The sequence below is a fragment of the Camelina sativa genome, chromosome 18 (assembly GCF_030686135.1).
Source record: "Camelina sativa cultivar CO46 ecotype springtype chromosome 18, ASM3068613v1".
NCBI lineage: Eukaryota > Viridiplantae > Streptophyta > Magnoliopsida > Brassicales > Brassicaceae > Camelina > Camelina sativa.
In genome coordinates this window covers 19,825,439-19,842,730 of record NC_141897.1, presented here as the reverse complement: position 1 = coordinate 19,842,730, position 17,292 = coordinate 19,825,439, and the positions used below count along the sequence as shown (strand labels likewise).

Sequence of the window (17,292 nt, the reverse complement as noted above, 5' to 3'; positions counted from 1 at the left end):
AATCGATCATCCATATTCTGATTAAGCAAGTTTTCTAATTATCAACCATACACTTATCTGATTTAGGAGAAATAATCTAGAAAACCAAATTTAAAATTGCTAAAATGCATAAAAGTGCTTTTGCATTAATTTGTGACGTTTTCTCAATTTCAAATATTTTGACAAAATGCCTTTTAACAAATATATATATATTGACAGAAAAAAATAACAATCACAAGTTCACAAAAATTTATATATAAATTGTTCTAAACAATTGCAGCAAATATTTTCATCACAAAAATATATATACTTAAACTCTGTCAAAGCAAATGGATCAAAATAAACAATACTTAAGATTTTCTTAATTAAAATGTTACTATACATTTTTTCACTTCGTTAATTACTTTACATTTCTCACCAACTAATTACATCCTGCATATATGGTCTTTAATTTACTCCCAATTTGATTGAGGATAAGCAAAATCTGTTTTTTCAAGATTATTTTGTTAGAAGTTTTCCTTGTGGAAAGTAAAACGAGTGGATGACTCGAGACTAAACTCCTGACAAAGTTCTCGAAGTGGTCGGACCAGTGTTGGGCTTCCGCAGTAAAATACACCTGAAAAATACATATGTTAAGAATTATTGATATTATAAATCAAATACTTGAAGTAAGAATGTTCATAGAGATTAAACAAAAAAGAAATTGATAATAACTAATTAAGATAGTAATACCTATTCGACAAGCTTCGTGTTTGCTTGACAATTCAGAAAAAACTTTCCTCCAATTAGGTCTTGCGAAATGTGTTCGTATCTGATTTATTTTGGGGTAATTAAGATTGATTAATTATATAATTGAGATGTACTTGTAACTCCTTAATGAGTGCTAAACGTTAACGGAATGTCATTAATGACAATTTCTTGTGAGTCATAACAATTTTCTGTTTTCTTCAACTGAGATCTATAGTGGACAACTCATATAATTGTTTAGTATTTAGATAAAAAAGCATGAGAACTTACTCGGCTTTCAGAGACGATATCAACACCGTTCTTGGCATGTTGAAGTTTCTGAACCATTGCAATCAAGGCAGATCTTGCATCTCCCGCTTCGTACATGCTTGTTAAGTAGTTATGCATTTCTATCACATGCTGCCAAAAATAAAAATATTATATAAAAATCTGTTAAAAATATTATTTTGTTGTAGCAATAGAAAAACGCCATTATGGAAAAAAAAGTATAATAATAGTAAAATGAATCAATAAACGTACGGTTTTATCATATTCGGCAATGTCATCCATAACTCCCTTGAACCAATCAAAGGAAGCTTGTTCTCTTGTCACCCAAAAAAAATATGCTCTTTGTGGAAACTTTTTGCCTCCTCCACCACTAACACTATCACCTCCTACACTTGCTCCTCCTACACTTTCTTCGTACTTTTGCCCCTGATGTTCCAATGTCAAAAAAAGTAGACCTCACATAAATTATCTTCCTTTATATTCAAACTCTTATAAATTTATGAACAAAAAAGTTTATACAACTTACACTTTTGGGAATCCCAGGTTTTAGATGGTTTAACATGTCTTTCAAAATGCTAATGAATGGAGTTGCCCCAATCCCTAGTCCAACTAGTAAGAGGATGTCGAACTTTTGATAGTTTTGCGCGGGAGCTCCATACGGTCCTTTGATGAAAATTTTAGGGAATCTGATACAAAAGATGACCCGATCAGATCAACCTTTTATTTTGTTTTTCTGGCAGTAATCAGTTCGAATTTTAAAACACTGGTGGTTATGTGAACATATATACTCATCTTCTTGCAAAATAATAAGCATTTAATTGGTGATTATTGTTTAGTATTCACTTACAAGACTTGTGATTCTTCGATGTGAGGATTCACACCCGCTGCTCTTGTTTCCATCCTCATAAGACTGTTTGGTTTAGGTTTAGCTGCTGGTTGAGTGGGTGGTTCGCATGTCTATAATGAAAATTAAACAGTTTACACTTAAAATTAAAATTTAACATAAAACTAAAATATTGCAGCTATATATAAAATATTTTCTAACTAAACAAAAAAAGAGTGACAAAAGTTACCTTTGCAAATCTGCTCCTAAGTTCAGTAGTCCAATCTCCTAAGGCTCTTATGTGAACACTTAGATAATCATCCCCTGGTGCGGAAGTGATGGAGAATGGATGCCTAAATAATAAGGGAGATAATTTGAATATCATTATTTAGTTTACCTTAAAAAAACCAATCAGTTAAGTTATTTTTACTCAATTATTAATTAGAATACCATTCAAACTTTGACAGGTCAGGACACTTGACAAACATGTACATGCCACTTTTGTATTTGAACCCGGGAGGTTTGGTCACGTAAAGTGCAAGAACGTTGCCCGAATATACAATAGCCTGTGATGAAAGGAAAAAAAAAACATGTACAAACAAATTAATATATATATATAACAAATTAATATATATATATATATACAGAAATACTCGATAATATAATTTATATATAAATCGTAGGTGCAAAATTCTAATTGGATGACCTGGTGATTAATTTATATAAAATCAATGCAACATATTTATATAGCCTTTTGTTTGTTACCTTAATAACGTTGACACGGTGGCTGTGTTCTTGTAGGAGACGTGAGAAAAGCCTCTCACTCGCGTAGAACAGCATCGGTACGGCCACATACATCCATGTCTACATTATAATACAATTTACCCCAAAAAAGTTAAAATTAAAATGCAGAAATTTATTATGTTAAAATTAAATACATATATATATATATATATATAATCGAACGTAATTACCGTCTTTTGGTACCAAGGCTTCTCGATGATAAGGATGTAACCATGGATGATGAGAAAAACATAAGCAAGAACCAACAAATGATGAGCATACCAAAACGCATTAAAACCAGCAAGAACGCTAAACGGTTTAGGCAATTTCACTATGTTCCTTCTAAAGTAATGCATCGCTAGCGTAAATGAGAATCCCATGAAGAAAATCATTAAAACTCCCGTGATCGACACTGAAGTCGTCATTAAACCTAGATAACTCGGTTGCGTATTTCCCAAGGCAGATCCCGCGTACGTCAAGAACACGTCGTAGGAGCACGAGCTTAACCTAGGGTAGTTACAGAAGATGTGAAGTGCCGTGTGGAGCAAAGCTTGGAAAGCGATCATATATGCAATCACCTTGTGGAAGTTAATATTGTCGTCGAATGAGACGACGCGATTCAAAAACGTTGACCTAAGGATCGTTAGGGTTTTTCTACATACTGGTATCAAAATCAGAGCCATGTTCAGTTTAAGCGTTTCGGCTGCTCCTTTAGCAGCGCAAACACAGCGTCCGGTGATATTGTATAGAGGGTTTCGCATGAACTCTTCGTACTTCCACATGAATAAATAAACGTTAATAATGATCCACAAGACGAGTACCCATATTTTTTTCCAGTTCTCATGCATCAGTTCCCCAGTTACCGAAACGTATTTGCTCATTGGGGTTCTGTACCGCTCTGGGATCATCGCGCGTGTCAGAGTTTGCGATTTCTTCATCTTATCAGCATCAGCATTTGTCACCATTCCTGTTAATAGTATTTCTAACTGCCACATCTGATCGACACAAACAATGAAATGTTCAGAACATAACTCTATATATATTTATCTGGATATAAAAATAAAAAGAGAAAGTGAACCTCTATGTATCCCTTGTGATCAGGGTCGAGTTCTTCCATGATCAAAGACGCATAAGCCGCAGCGTTCTTTTTCAAATTCCCAAGGCGGTTCGCGGAGGCGCTCAAGACTATGACTTCTTTCACTTCCTCTTCCGTGAGCTTACCATCTCCATTCTTGTCACACCTAAACAACAACCACAACCGCAATGGTTAAATTAATTAACCGCATTTGGATATATATGGAATATATGGAAACATATAAGATTAAGTATATTACATGTCGAAGAAAATCTGAAGACGACAATCAAGGTCTTTCTTGATCATGTCTTCCCAAAACAGCTTCAGTTGTTCTTTGTCAATACCGTTTTCTGTCTCTATTTGTCTTCTCCGTCCCAATGCCTCATAAACTTCTGCCGCAAACTCCATCGTGTCTCCCATTCCTAGTAATAATATATCATCGACGTTAATCTCTTTTTTCTTCTAAACAAACAGTTAAAAGAAAGAAAAAAACAATTTCTTCCTTAATTGTCGTATTTGAGTTCACATTTCTAACAATAATTCAAAATATGAAAATACCTATTTCCAAAAGAATTATTGTCTACAAAAAAAAAAAAAAAAATCACGAGGCATATATATTTGTCTTTTCAATGTAGATATTAGTCTTTTAATTTTGACATATAATTTGCGTTTAACTATAGTATATATGTTAATTACCAATGCAGACGCCGAACTTCTCTTTGGGCAACTTGCCGTCAACAGAGAACTGATTAAACCGGTTCTCAATCGATCTCCATGCGTCACGTTCCCGTCCGGTGACCGTCCGATCAAGGAACCGCAAGCTCTGAAGTCCCCTAGCGGCGCTAGATGTTGTCCTCTCCACTCTTTGTGGACCTGTCTTCTTGGGCAACGCATTGGTTGGAGGCCCCAAGTTCCCGCTTTTCCTTGTGCTCGGAGACCCGAGATTACCGCTCTTTCTCCAGTTTGAAACGCTCAACGATCGGATTATCGATCCCACACCAAGATTTCTTGACGCGTTCTTCTTCAGAAAACCTTCGTTCTTGTTGAGGTTAATGTCGGGTCCTTTAGACGAACCTTCACCCATTGGATCGATCTCTACACTCTCTAACATCCATTTTGTTGAATCCTCGGTAGGAGTATTATTTTTCATAGTATTTTTTATTTATTCTTTCTCCGGCACCGGTAATTGATCCAAGGATCGTCGGAGATCTTATAATTCTTCTATCTTCTTGTTTCTTTAAACGTTTTGTTTTTTTTTTTTGTTTTTTTTTTCTGGTTTGAAAGAATTATTAGATGAGAAGGAGAAAAAGTAGGGGGAGAGGCATTGATTTTTGTGTCGTTTGTAACATTTGTGTTTAGTTTATTTAGTTGGGAAGCGAGACACATGAAAAGTTTACTAAAAATAGAAAGTTCTAAGGAAAGCAATTTTTTTGAGGTCAAACACACACAGACCAATCAAAGACCTATTAAAAGAATGAAACTTCTGAATTTGACTTAGTGCTACTAGAAAGTTCATGATATTCAATTAAAATTAAACTGCATATGATATTTACAAAATATGTTTCCAAGTTACTATGAGTCTTATATTATTATTATTTTTTCAAGTAAGAAAAATACTAGTCGAAGTGTTTGCTCTAGTTGGCTGACCAAAACAAGCAAGTGATCGCAAAACTGTTTAGTATGTATCCCTAGAAGCAGAAGAGCTCATAGCAGTTCTTAAAAAAGTTTAGACCTCATTTAAAGATAATATTTATACCATTAACGGAAAGCTATACTGTATCATGGTGCCTCAGAGATTAGAGAGTGACATAGGGCCAATATAGATCAGTCCTCGGAACCCAAGCCGGATGAAAGTGAGATTCCAAGACTTGGACCAACCCCAAGTTTTTTTGGGCCTGAAACAGGCTTTTGATAGGCCAATACTGAACTCACTTTATTTCTGTAGTGGACAATGAAGTCTAATCGTAACTACTTTGTAGTCCACGCGATCGATGATTTATATATTCATTACTAACTTGTAATATAAAATAAAGTTTATATTCAACTATATATGAAATGTATAGATGTAGTTGTTAATATATATCTTAAAAAATAATATTCATAATACTACGTTTAACTACAATTTATAATTTTTATATGTTATATAGTGTTTCATAGAAAGGTCATGTAAAAGAAGAAAATTAAAGTACACATTACTAAATATTTTTGATTACAATATGTTGTTGAAATTATTGAAACAGTATGCTACTATAGTAATAAGACCATTACTTATAGCAAAGTCAATCATATATGGTAAATAGTTAAGATAAATTATATTTTTTTATTTTTTTATTTTTTTTGAAAAAGAAAAAACTGATAAGTAGTTTAGAAAGAAAAATATAAGTTCTTACTTAATTATTTTGATAGATAATTTTATGCTGTCCTATATATTAATTTTATTGTCATCATCTAAAAGTAATAGTTAACAAAAAAAAGTTTTATATATTGTAAGTCAAATTTAAAATAATTTATTAAAACGATATCACAAAACAAATATCTTATACTATAAGTTTAACCAGTTTTTATAAAAAAATCATGAAAAGAAAAGTGCGTGAAATTTAATATATTTTTTATTTTCTATATATTGTCTCTATTTCTAATCATTTTTATATAAATAGTATAATTAACAATAAATTAATTTTTGAAATTATTGTTTTCTGTTATATCATAGGGTGATTAAGCAATTATGTTATGACGCCATTGTATTTTTTTTAGTATATATGTTTTAAAGACAATCAAACTGTAACTTATAAATTACTATTAAATACAAATTTGAGTTGTGTCTTTAATACAATACATATGACTATCGAATATAATGTAAGTTTTTATATATTAGAAACTCTTTTATTTTGTTAAATTAGTCTATCATAAATTAATTTGGTTTCAGTTTTTACTTTGAAATGTATGAAACCATTTTATAGTAATAGGACAATTAGTTACAGCAAAGTTAATTAAATTTTGTATGTTCGTTAAATAATTAAGATAAATTAATTTATTTATAGTTTGGTTTTTTTGGAAAAAAAAACTGATAAGTATTCTAAGAAAAAAAGATGTAAGACCTTACTTTGATAGATAAATTATGTTGTCTTATATATTAATTTTATTTTCATATATAAAAATAATAGTTAACAACAAATAATTTAATAATATGATAAGTCAATTTTAAAATAATTTATTGAAGCGCTATCACAAAACAAATATCTTATACTCTAAGTCTAACTAATTTTTTTATAAAATTCATGAAAATAAAAGTGTGTCAAATTTAATATAAACATGTTTTTCTTCTATAAATTGTCTCTATTTTTAACCATTTTAAAATAAATAGTATAATTAACAATAAATTAATTTTGAAACTATTGTTTTATGTTATTTCATGGGGAAGATAAAACAATTATGTTATGATACCATTTTGTTAGTACATGTGTTTTAAAGACAGTCAAACCGTAACTTATAGAATACTATTAAAATAAATTTGAGTTGTGTCTTTAATACATTATATATTATTATTGACTATAATATGATATATATATATATTAAAAATCTTCTATATTTTTAAATTAGTCTATCATAAATTAATTTGGTTTCAGTTTTTACTTTAAAAGTATGAAACCATTTTCTATTTTTATTTGGTTTCAATTTGTTTATATTTTTTAGTTGGGTTGATCAGTTTTTTTTTTTAGTTTCTATGGTGTATGATTTCATTATGAAATATATTAGATGCTAAAACTAAAAAATAGAAGGAATATATTTTTGTAACAATGTTGAAAAAAATTCAAAAAGCAAACTATACAACAATTATCTTTTTTTAACAAACTATACACCACATAAGATACAAATAAAATAAAGTCAAATAAAAAAACAGAATGTTAAATTTAAAAGTAATGAGAATGACATTTGTCACAAAAATAGAGTGTCAAATGTCACATTGTTAGGCAAAGTTATAAAAAACTTTCTCTTATTATATAAGATATTTTTCCTATACACACCACATAAGAGACAAATAAAATAAAATACTATACACCATATAAGATACAAATAAAATAAAATTAAATAAAAAATAGAATGTTAAATTTAAAATTAACGAGAATGACATTTGTATGTCATCTGGCAATGTTAGAAAAACCTTCACTTGTTATATAAGATATATATTAATCATCTTTGAGTAAAAACGTAGTCAGAAAAAAACGTAGTGAATACTTAAGAAATCGAAGATCCATTTCCAATTAATCGACAATATACTCTCAACACAAAAATCAAAACCATGGACACTCTTGTACTGGTCTCGTTCATGACCATGATGCTCTTTTCTACGTCCGAAACCACACGTGCCGCCAATCTTATCGTATCCAATGAGCTGCAGACACGTGGTGATGTTCCCGTCTTCGTCACGTGCCACCCTGCCCCTCAGCTATCGAAACGTGTACCATTGGGTCAAAAGTCGTTGATAGAGATCCCAACCACAGCTGCCAATGATACCGTTGATGAAAAGGTGGCGGGACCTAGAGTGTGGCAGCCAACGACTTGCGTAGGAACGTTTTACAGCGAAGCACATTCGAGATGCACGAGAGACCGTACGTTTTGTACGAATCGGACAAGGATGCTAAGGAGTGTAAAAACTCGTGTTTCGTTGTTGTCACAGACGATGGATTCTTTCGTTGGAACAACAACAAGAGAATCTGGGACAAGATTTTTCCGATCATTTGGTATTAGTAACTCATTGATCCTTTTATATTTTCGGGTTCATTAATCATTTCAAAGATTATAATTTCCTCTAATAGTTTGTCAACATTTATGACATTTGTAGTGTTCCAATATTAAACATTTAATTTATGTAAGGTGCATCTAACTTGGGTAACCGGCTAATCTCAGGGTGAGATAAATTACTAGATCAAATTTTAGAAATGAGTTGTTTGGGTAACTTGGATGGATTACATGTATGCACATATTTAAACTCTGGAAGACATCAAGTTAACGACCAAACCCCAAAAGGTCTATAATTTGATTTATAAGGTGTGATATTTTTATATTCAATTACCGTGTTGAACGAATAACAACTCTGCAAAATTATAAAGTGTTATGTTCCGCAAGCATTATGTTTTTAGTTTCAATAATGTTGGCTTTCTTATGTTCACAGAAGCTAGTGTGAACTTGCCAAACTCTATATACTGTACGTAGAAATATTGATACATATAAAGACTATAAATTGATTTTGTAGATATAATGATAGTGGATGTTGTCAAAATGTGTTACATGCATTTTTAACGCAAAATCAATTTGTCATGTCAAATAGAAAGCCCAAAACTTTACATTTTTTCCACACAAATTTATATAATATGTATACATTTTTATTAGACCTCTGAAATAAAGTTGACTTTTGATAGTTTGTTCTAGATTTTGACTTGAACTTAGTTTATGTGTTTTATGTCAAAAATATTTAAAAATTGAAATAACACTTAACTATACTTATTTCAGAACAGAAATAATGAGAAAATGATAATCTTATTTACCAAAGAAAAATATACAACTTTAATTTGATGTAGTCAACCATATGACTAACAAAATATTGTGGGTCTCGTACACTAAAATTTTAATAACACTTCACATTTTTAAAGTTTCAAAAAAAAATATTTTAGTGGTTTGTGTTAGTATCTTCATTGAACCAATTATCCATGTATACATTTGCAAAATACTATCAAATTCGTTAGACAACTATCAAATATCATGCTGCACACATAAATTTTCATTTTTTACACTTTTTTTTTTGTATGCATGTGTTTGTGTAATATGTATATTTACATATTAGAAATTAAAAGAGTACAAATCTAACCAACCACTATAAGGTCAGATCTTAGTTGACTTTCCCCCACGATTTTATCAGTCAGAATCAAGTAGACTTGATATTCTTCAACTTTACTTCGAGTGTTTCAAATAATTACAAGAAAAGAAAATAAATTGACAATTTTGTTTTACAATTTAATACTTTCTTTAAAACTTAAAGTATGTTTAAAAGGTATTATTTTGGCAAATGGAACCCCATACGAGCGAGCGATTTACAAACAATATATGGGAATAAAATTGATATACATTTTTCAATCCTATGCGTTAAGAACTGTTTCTCGGATTCTCACCTCACTGAAATTATTTCGATTTTTATTTATTTATTTTAATTATTCTACACAAGAAAACATATGAACTTTGGTAGATTTATTAAAATAGCTAGAAAAAAATAAGTACTAATTAAAAGGTGAGGAAAGGGAAGAGGAAGAAAAGGACAGTGATGGGGAAGGCTTATCTTGGCTAGAGAAGGTGCATTTTGCCACACTAATCTTTCTTTGTCACTGTTAGTCAACTTCGCACCTCTCTTTTTTCTCCCTTCAAATTTTGATATTGATTTGAATATTTGAGGTTGATCTCTTGTGTATGTACTTGACAAGAATTAGTGCTTTCAATAAAAAGAATCGCCTCGATATATTTCAGTTATTTAGTTGCTAAATATATTAATTTGATATTGCTCTAAAATATACATATCAGAAAAACAAAAAAAATGTATGTTTTAGGATGAATTGGAATCATAAACCGAAGCCAAGATTTAGAAAGTATATGGTCTACTCGATGATCAAATTTAACATGTTTATACTAAATTTTGGATTTGATCTTCAGCTTTTTATAGAGTTTATGTTAGGAGCTCAAGTTGTTGCAAATGAGTTTGTCCACCATAGTCTTATGAATGTTGCCCGTATTAGGTTTTTCTGACAAATAGTTTTGTACGTCGATCCGTTTGTAAATAATTAATATCTCGTAACTTGTAAAGATTAATAAAACTGATTTTGGAAATAGAATTGGCGCGGCGGTTATAACTAGTTAATAGTGTAATTAAATGACACAAATTTGTGTGTCAACAAACTTATTTTGTTCAATTTTTAAAGGATTTAACCTAGTGTTTTCCAGTAACTACGTGTTTAGTGTGTACTAATTGTTTTTTTTTTTTGAACAACCGTGTGCACCAATTGTTTAAGTAATGTATGTTTCTGTTATTTGTTCAAAAAGCTTGGTCAACACAAATCGATGGTAAAAAGAACTGGTTTCATGATTTTGGTTACCTACTAAAAACACAAACCCATCCCGTTGACTTACCAAATTAAAAGAAATATCATTACTTTTAAAGCCTAACCCATTTTACCTATTTTGGAAAGTTATTTCTTCATCCTGTTCTTGATTTTGGCTTTACGGACTTCCTATCTAGCCCAATATAGATCCTGTTCAACATGTACATCCACTCATTCTTACATATAGCATCCAAAGCAAAATATAAAAGCGGTGTTTACATATTATTTATACCAACTGTGAGCAATTAAGTTCATCGAGATCAGGGAGGGATGGCCAATTTTTGTTTATTTAGGCACGCTGTATCATCAAAATTATATTTTGAAAAGTAGGGTTAAAACAAGAGATACGAAATTACGTTATTCAAATTGTTAGACAAAAAAAAAAGTTGTGGTGTGAGTGAGTGTGTGACGGATTTAATGTAACGTAATATATAGAGTTATAAGTTTATATCATGTACCACTAAAAAACAGTCGTTTTACATTATTTTCAATTGCCTTGCCAAGTAAATATCATTCTACATTTATAACCACATAGCCGAATTAATTGTAAAAAAACAAAAACATATAGAGAATTTTTGCAAGTCATAATTTCTATAGTTGTCCGTTTGTTTGTTGACAAAAAAAAAAAAAAAACTGTACGTCTATAGTAGTAGGTTATGTTGGATTAAACTCGATTCATAATCTTAACTAATAGTATGAAATATCAAAATTAGAAATCAATAGATATTTCTTAATCTGAAAATTTTTTATATGATGAAAATGAAATCAAGGCAACAAAAAAAAAACGAAGAATCCAAAGTTTGAAAGTTTAACGTGAATCGATAAATGAAAACGACAGAGTAAAAACAACAAAATGGAAAATATATGGTGGAGAAACTAAAAAAAAAAAAATGGTGGAGAAACTATTGTGCTTGTTGACCTTTATTGCTTTTCCAAAAGATTAGACAAACGCATAGAAACACATGCACGAGTCCTAATTAACAATTAAAAATTAGAGAAAATAATAAAAACAAAATGATGGGATCACTTAAAAACATCTAAATCACACCGTCTTTGTTTGATTTGTCATGAACATACTTTAGTTTCTTTCAACCAAGAACAAAGTAACCCTACACATTTCATTTCTTTTTATCACAAACTCTTTGTGTACTCATTGCCTACATTTATGCTATTATCATTGCTTTCTATAGGCATGGACTATATAATTTGCATATTGCCACTAATATATTGTAAAATAAAACATCTTCCATTTTATGATCCCGGACGGCCGGACCCGCTGACCCTTTTTATTATAACGGAATTACACAAGTAAAGCGGGATCGTAGAATCGAAATCAGGATGTCTATGGACTTGCATGTGGTTATAGCAACTAAATGCCTTCGACATTAAACACACTCTCTAGGTCACGCATGAAATTGAAACATATACAATAAAACCTCTATAAATTAATACTTTATAAATTAATAAACACTATAAATTAATAAATTTTGGTAGTCCCAAATCGGTACAGTGTAAAAAATAACAAAATTTGATAAGATAATAAGATAATAATTTTTTTGAAATCCTCGTATAAAATATGGTCCCAATAATATCATAAATTAATAATTATGTAAATTTACATATATTTTTTTTCTGCTGGGTAAATTTATATATATATATATATATGTTTATATAGTAAAGTATGTTTCTCTTAAACCTCATATTATAAAATAATTGTTATGTTGTATCTTCAAATTATAATGATAGAAAATATTCTATAACATTTCATAAAACAACTAAGACTTTTAAAAGTTTTCAATTTCTAAATATGCATCATCTGCATTTTGATAGTTTGATAGACTACTGAAATATGATAATTGATATTCTTATTCATAAATTTGAATATTTACGTCATTTATATAAGTGAATTTGTCTACAATATTTGTAATTCATTGTCAATAATATTTTTTAATTATTTCAAATTCAATTCCAGTACCAAAAAATTTACAACATCCAAAATTCTAATGTTATTTCGCAAAAATTGTCTCAATTCATAATTTTAAAAAATGAAACAATTAAAAATATACCTATAAATTAATAATTATTAATTTACACTATAAAATAATAATAATTAATTTATAGATAAATTAATATCAATATAAATTAATAAAATGTCTTGATCCCAACATTATTAATTTATAGAGGTTTTACTGTACTCTTCTTTGATATATATACATATATACAACATAACCAACACTACCAAAATTCCTAGTAGTACCGTGAATTTTTCATCATGTAGTTGTAGCGAAATTTTCACATGATTATATCAAATTTCAATTTTATGAGTATTATGAGTGTGTGTGTGATTTTCTATATATATACTAGATTAGGACCCGTCTGTTGTACGGGTTTAAAGTTTTGTAAATTAAATTAAATTTCAAAAAATATATTAAAATTTGTTGTACGTTATTTAAAATTTTATGTTTGCTATAATGTACAGATTTATATCCATTTACAAATCATTTATTTATGTTACCATTAAAAGCGTATTTTTTACACCTAAATATATTGTATATTACAAATATATTATTTACCACCATCTAGACAATGACTGTATGAACACATTAAGCCAACTATTTTATGTCTATTTATTTTCACTTTTGCATAGTGTTTTTAATTACTAAAATTATTGGCTCAAAAAATATTTCAAATAAAAAATATATTACATAGTATACTAATCAATGATGTATCATCACAATATTGTATAACCAACCATGGTGAGAACCTCGGCTCCGCCCCTCCCTATGAAGAGAAAATTGCATCCAACCTCCTCCACCACCTAAAATAAAATAAAATAAAATAAAATAAAATGAAATAAAAGAAATAAAATAAAAATATAGTATTAAGATTTGTTGTACGTTATTTATAATTTTTTTTTGCTATAATACACTGATTTATATTCATTTATAATTTTTTATGTATGTTACTATTAAAAGTGTATTTTTTACATCTAAGTATATTGTATGTTACTAATATATTCTTTACCACCACCTAGAAAAATATCTATATAAACCTATTATATGTCTATTTGTTTTCACTTTTGCATAGTTTCCTTAATCACTAAAATTGTTGGTTGAAGAAATTTTTCGAATAAAAAATATATTACATACTATACTAATCAATGTATCATCAAAATAGTGTATGACCAACCATGGAGAGAACCGCGGTTCCGCCTTCCTTCCTTATGGAGAGAACCTTGCATCCAACTTCCTATACCAGGAAGAGAACTTTGGTTCTGCCTTCTTCCCTTGGGGAGATAACCTTGCATTCGTCACAACTCTTCCACTATAAAGAGAACCTTGACTCTGCCCTCTTCATGTGTTGAAAGAACATGTTCACGTCTGTTAACTATCTCAAAGTGGCATGTTCCAGCAACCAATAAAACAAAAAACCATTTTTCAACGTCACAAAATCTTTTGATAGTAACTAATGTTAAATTTCCCAATGTATTCGTGAAAAAGTTTTTGACACATCATGATGTAGCCTCTATTTCCAAACTCCTTTGAATCTATTAAAAACGGTTTATGTTTTTCCAATCTATCTATCTATGTTTGTTGTAATCTTGTGTTTGAGTAGTCATTTTATCCAACCAATAGATTGATAAGGTTCTACTCTTTATCTCCCTTTGAGATTGAATTTGCATAAAAAAAATAGGTTTACGACCAACCAATCAAGGTTGAGAAATTAGAAAAAAATTATTTTGATATAGTTAAAGAATTAATAGAAAATTATAAGCACAATAATATATGAATCTCAAATCAAAGAGGAAAATATAAATTAAATAAAACAATCTAACAATATTACAATAAAATAAGTAAATAATGTTATAATTCAAATTTTATGAAATATTTAATCTCCTTATAATTATTTTTTAAAACTATTTAATTTTTGTAATTTTTTTTATAATTAACTTTTTATATAATTAATATTGTTTAAACAATTTTTTTGTTTTTTTTATCATAATCTCAAATCTCTCCTATTAAAAATTAACTTTTATATATGCCAAAATTTCTGATTAATAATTTCATACGTGTCAAAATCATGTTAATGACTAACTTTCAAAACCCAACTTTATATAATAAAATATTATGAATATGTTTTTCATATATAATTATTTTATTTAATCTCATTAATAATAAGAATAAAACATTAGAATATTTCCCCTATTCCGTCATCGTTTTCCTAAACCGTTGACCTTTTTGAAAGTACAACTAGTTAAAATTGTTGGGTGTCAAATAACCAAAGTGGGTTACTGAACTGATAGAGAAACTTGCGAAAGTGTAAAACCAATAATTTGCTCCAGTGGTGAAAAAAAAAATGAATTATAAAAAACAAAAAGAACAAATTCTTATTGGATCGTTAAAACTCGAAACTAGTTATGAACCAACCATAGCATGAAACGTTTAGTTTATGGTACATTATGCAACAAAGTTTACCACCAAATAGAAAAAGTCTTTGTAACCATCGATTGATCTATAGATTTTGCTTTTGCATGACCTTTCCCATCAACTTGTGGGCGATTTTGCCCTTAAGGATACACAAAATGTCTTTCTGTTTAGTCCCATTGTACATCTATCCACTGTAGGAATCGAGATCCTATATGTCCTCGTAACGATTGCGAATTATTACTTATGTCTCCTCATTATGTGGGGCAATGTAGAAAATATACTTTCATTTTAAGTTTTCACTTCAATATGTTTGCAAAAGAAATGGTAGATACTTAGAATAAGAGTGGCGGATATGGAACAAACACAGATCGAATATAACACATAAATACGTTTATAAAAATTTAAAAAATGTATAGATCAAGAAAATAAAAAGAGAAAGTGAATAGTGATTACTAAGAAATATGAAGCTATATTTAATTTCGATGATTCTGATGGACCTACAGAGCCGATCTTCTACATGAAAAAGATGCTCTCGTTGGACCTTTTGCCCTATACCTAAAATAAAATTATATCGGCTCAGCGAAGTGATCTCAACAGAAAAAAAATCTTCAAATACATTTATCAAACGGACCCATATGTATTTATATATATATACGAAGAAGAAATTGATTTTCCCTAATTCATGGGGGAAAAAAAACATTATTGGGACGATCAAAACATTTAAAAACAAAAAAAAAACATTTTAGGATGGGTTCAACTGGACAGAGAATTTGATAAATTCAATCAATATTATTTAGTAGTATCTAATATGTGGATTATGTATCCTAACTATGGAGAAAGTGTGGCTTTGACTGGAAAATTAGAAGTTGTTTTGATCTTAAGTGAGAGATGATGTATTATGATGATAATGATGATGAGTAGGCCAATTTAGCCACTGACTAAAACGTGTTCCTACAATATATTGGTATATATGCAATAATCCTACTATTCGAATGTAATTAATCATAAAGTAACAAATATCTATCAAAATAATATTTCTAAATTTTACCTTAAGGTTAGACTCATTTGAGATATTTATTTCGTTGTGTTATCTAAATCGATTTGATTCCCAAAAAAGATCTGGCTAACGGACAGCCTATCGTCAAGCCCCAGAAGGGTTTATGTCAAAGAGATCTTTTATCTCTTTATCTGTTCATAATATGTACAGAAATCTTAATCGCCGATATTAAAAAGGCTGAAAGAGAGAGGAGAATTACATGCATCAAATTAGTTCGGGACTGTCCCACTGTTTCACATTTATTGTTTGCAGATGATAGTTTGTTTTTCTGTAGAGCAGAGACGGTAGAATGTACTACGGTTATGGAAATTATAAGGAACTACGGGGAAGCTTCGGGTCAAGAGGTGAATATGGAGAAATCCTCTATTATGTTTGGAAAAAAAGTTCCACCTGACAGCAGGACTCAACTAAAATCTGTAATGGATATTTCCAAAGAAGGTGGTATGGGCTCGTATTTGGGTATTCCTGAAAATCTTCAGGGTTCGAGAACTAAGGTTTTTAGTTATGTCAATGATCGGTTAGACGATCGAGTGAATGGTTGGGCTGCAAAGTATTTATCGAAAGGTGGAAAGAAATTTATGATTAATTCGGTCGCGTTGCCTCTTCCAACCCATGTCATGTCTTGTTATAAACTATCGCAGGAGGTAACGACTAAGCTTACGAGTGCTATTTCACGGTTTTGGTGGAAGTCTAACGATAAAGCACGAGGATTACACCGGGTCATGCGAGGTAGATACTTTCAGAATAAACACCCTTTACATGCTAAGAAGCCGTACTCCCCCTCGTTTGCTTGGAGGAGTATTTACTCTACTCAAGGGTTGGTGAAACATGGCGCAAGGTGGGCGATAGGTTCAGGTTATCATGTTTCGGTTTGGTGGGATCCCTGGATACCGGATACTCAACCAAGACCGGCTAATGGTAGAGGCCGATTGTTACATCCAAATTTAATGGTAAATCATTTGATTAATCCTATTACTAAGGAGTGACAT

The 17,292-nt window shown here is 30.0% G+C and overlaps 1 protein-coding gene and 1 pseudogene across 1 annotated transcript; one reads left to right on the top strand and one right to left on the bottom strand.

Moving 5' to 3' along the window:
- Positions 1-313: 313 nt before the first annotated feature.
- On the bottom strand, positions 314-5,031 carry LOC104762116 (putative respiratory burst oxidase homolog protein H). Its single transcript, XM_087499405.1, has 13 exons — positions 4,371-5,031; positions 3,934-4,096; positions 3,678-3,840; positions 2,791-3,594; positions 2,582-2,680; positions 2,267-2,382; positions 2,067-2,169; positions 1,841-1,950; positions 1,520-1,679; positions 1,246-1,419; positions 997-1,125; positions 712-790; positions 314-595 (listed from the first exon to the last, which is right to left on the bottom strand). Exons 1-13 carry the CDS (start codon positions 4,822-4,824, stop codon positions 486-488), a joined length of 2,664 nt encoding a protein of 887 aa, XP_087355531.1. The 5' UTR covers positions 4,825-5,031; the 3' UTR covers positions 314-485.
- A 2,894-nt stretch (positions 5,032-7,925) lies between these two features.
- Positions 7,926-8,478, top strand: LOC104763587 (uncharacterized; annotated as a pseudogene).
- The last annotated feature ends 8,814 nt before the right edge of the window (positions 8,479-17,292 follow it).